The sequence below is a fragment of the Protobothrops mucrosquamatus genome, unplaced genomic scaffold (assembly GCF_001527695.2).
Source record: "Protobothrops mucrosquamatus isolate PMUCROS unplaced genomic scaffold, P.Mucros_1.0 scaffold262, whole genome shotgun sequence".
NCBI lineage: Eukaryota > Metazoa > Chordata > Lepidosauria > Squamata > Viperidae > Protobothrops > Protobothrops mucrosquamatus.
In genome coordinates, this window is record NW_015386609.1 from 524,010 (window position 1) to 526,072 (window position 2,063).

At 61.8% G+C, this 2,063-nt stretch overlaps 1 protein-coding gene across 1 annotated transcript in view; it reads right to left on the bottom strand.

The window, feature by feature from the left end:
- CAMK2B (calcium/calmodulin dependent protein kinase II beta) overlaps positions 1 to 342 on the bottom strand; it is a 176,458-nt gene extending 176,116 nt beyond the window's left edge. Inside the window, exon 1 of the mRNA XM_029283886.1 lies at positions 278 to 342. Coding sequence (XP_029139719.1) covers positions 278 to 342 — 65 coding nt within the window. The remainder of the gene's footprint in view (positions 1 to 277) is intronic.
- Positions 343 to 2,063: the final 1,721 nt, after the last annotated feature.

The following is a 2,063-nucleotide window of genomic DNA, read 5'->3' on the forward strand; positions in this document are numbered from 1 at the left end:
GCGTCATGGCTGCGCAGCGCCGGGCAGGGTCCCCCCCCCCACACACGCGCCTTCGGTCGGGGCGCGCGGGGCCTGGAGGGTCGCTCTGCGGGGCGGGCTGGAGGGGGCCGCCGGCGGCCGGGTAGGCGCCCCTCCTCGGCTGCGGCGTCCGGGCCCCGCGTCTCTCCCCTTCCCACCCCCGGCCGGTCTCGGGCAGGCTTTGCGTCGAGCCGGGCAAGGGGACCCCCCGACTTGACTTGCCCGCGCCCGGGCGGACCCCGCGGCCTCGGCTCCTTACTTGCCAATTTCCTCGTAAAGCTGATACTCGTCGGTGAAGCGGGTGCAGGTCACGGTCGTGGCCATCGCGGCTGCAGCTTCACTCCGCAATGAGCCGCCCGGGCTCCGCTCCGGCTGGCGGCGGCGGCGGAGGAGGAGGAGGAGGGGGCAGAAGGGGCGGGGAGGAGGAGGAGGAAGGGGCGAGGCAAGCGCCGAGCAAACGGGGGTCCGCGGGAGAGCCGCTCCTGGCTGCGGGCGGCGGAGCGCGGCCCCTGCAGAGCGAGCGAGCGAGCGAGCGAGCAGCGATGCCGGCACTGGGCAGAGCCCGCGAGAGCTGCCAGGGGAGGGGCGACCGGCCTCCCGCGGACTAGCACCCTCGGCTCGCTTGCGGGCGGGCGCGTTCTCAACTTCGACGGGGCGGAGGGGGTCGCCTCGCCCACTCCTCTGCCAGGAGCGGCTGCCGCTTGCGCGGGGATCGGGCGCCCACCTGCGCCCCTTGGCTGCGTCCAGCACCAGCAAGACACACACACACACACACACACTCACACTCACACACACACACTCTCCTCCGGGCAGGGCTGGCTGATGACCCTGGCCTGCATTTGCACCAGACGTTCTGCTTCCCGGGGATGCGGGTGGTGGGCCCCTTATTCAGACGTGTGTTGGGGTCCCCAACTCCATAGAGTCTGAAGTCAGCGTTGCCCAGGTGAACTCGAGTCCGCCCTACAACTTTTCTCTCTCACCTGCAGCCCGGAGAATTCCTCCGAGCCAGGCGGGCCTTGGAGGAAATGACTCCTATTGTGGGGAATGCCAAGGGACTTGTATTCCGGTCTCTTCTGCCCAGAGCCTCTTCCGTCATCCACGGATGGACACCTGGGCCCAGTGGCTGCTCCCCTTCTGCCACTGCAGGACACCCTCAGGCCCAACCCAACCCAGGCTGATGACCTGCTGGCTTCTTCTCGCCTGCTTTGACAGCTGCTTCCAGATGCTGAGGCCAGCACTTTGCTAAGGAGGCTTCAGGTGCTTGGTCAGCATCTCCGAAGGGATGTCAGAGCTGCAAACTTAAGCCAGAGCTGGATTAGGGTGGGGTTTTCTTGCGGGGAAACTGAGGCCAGGTTGCCGAAGTGGTCCTCTGTGGCCATGATTCGTTTCGCTTACCGGTAGTCCTCGATTTACGACAGTTCGTTTAGTGACCACTCAAAGTTACAACAGCATGGAAAAGAGTGTCTTATAACCATTTTTCACAGTTCCATCCTCTGTAGCACCATAGCAGGATTCTCACCATGCCACCTATAGGGTTATAACTTTGACCATCCTCCCCATGATCCTGTAACTCAGAGGTCCCCAACCTTTTGGGCACCAGGGACCGGTTCTGTGGAGAAAGGTTTTTCCACGGACCGGAGAGTGCGTGGTTTTGTGTGCTGCCTGCATCCCACGGATGGAGCTTTGCTTGTTTGTGTGGACCGGTTGTTGGCATGCTGCAGCCCGGTACCGGTCCACGGACCAGGGGGTTGGGGATCCCTGCTTTAGCTCCTTGCCTATTGTGACCTGCCACAAAATAGCTTTTGCTTGATTTGAGGGAAGTTGTTTGGGGCTGGATTTTCAAATGAGGTAGCCCAGATCCTTCATCTGCAATGCTGTCTGGTGGCCCAGTCTCTGCTTACCCCTTTGCATTACAAGCATTCGTTTCGTGACCATTGGAAGTTAACAGTAGCACTGAAAATGTGATTTATGATCATTACTTATGCCAGGGATCCTCAAACTTGGCCACTTTAAGACTTGTGGACTTCAACTCCCAGTAGAGAGGC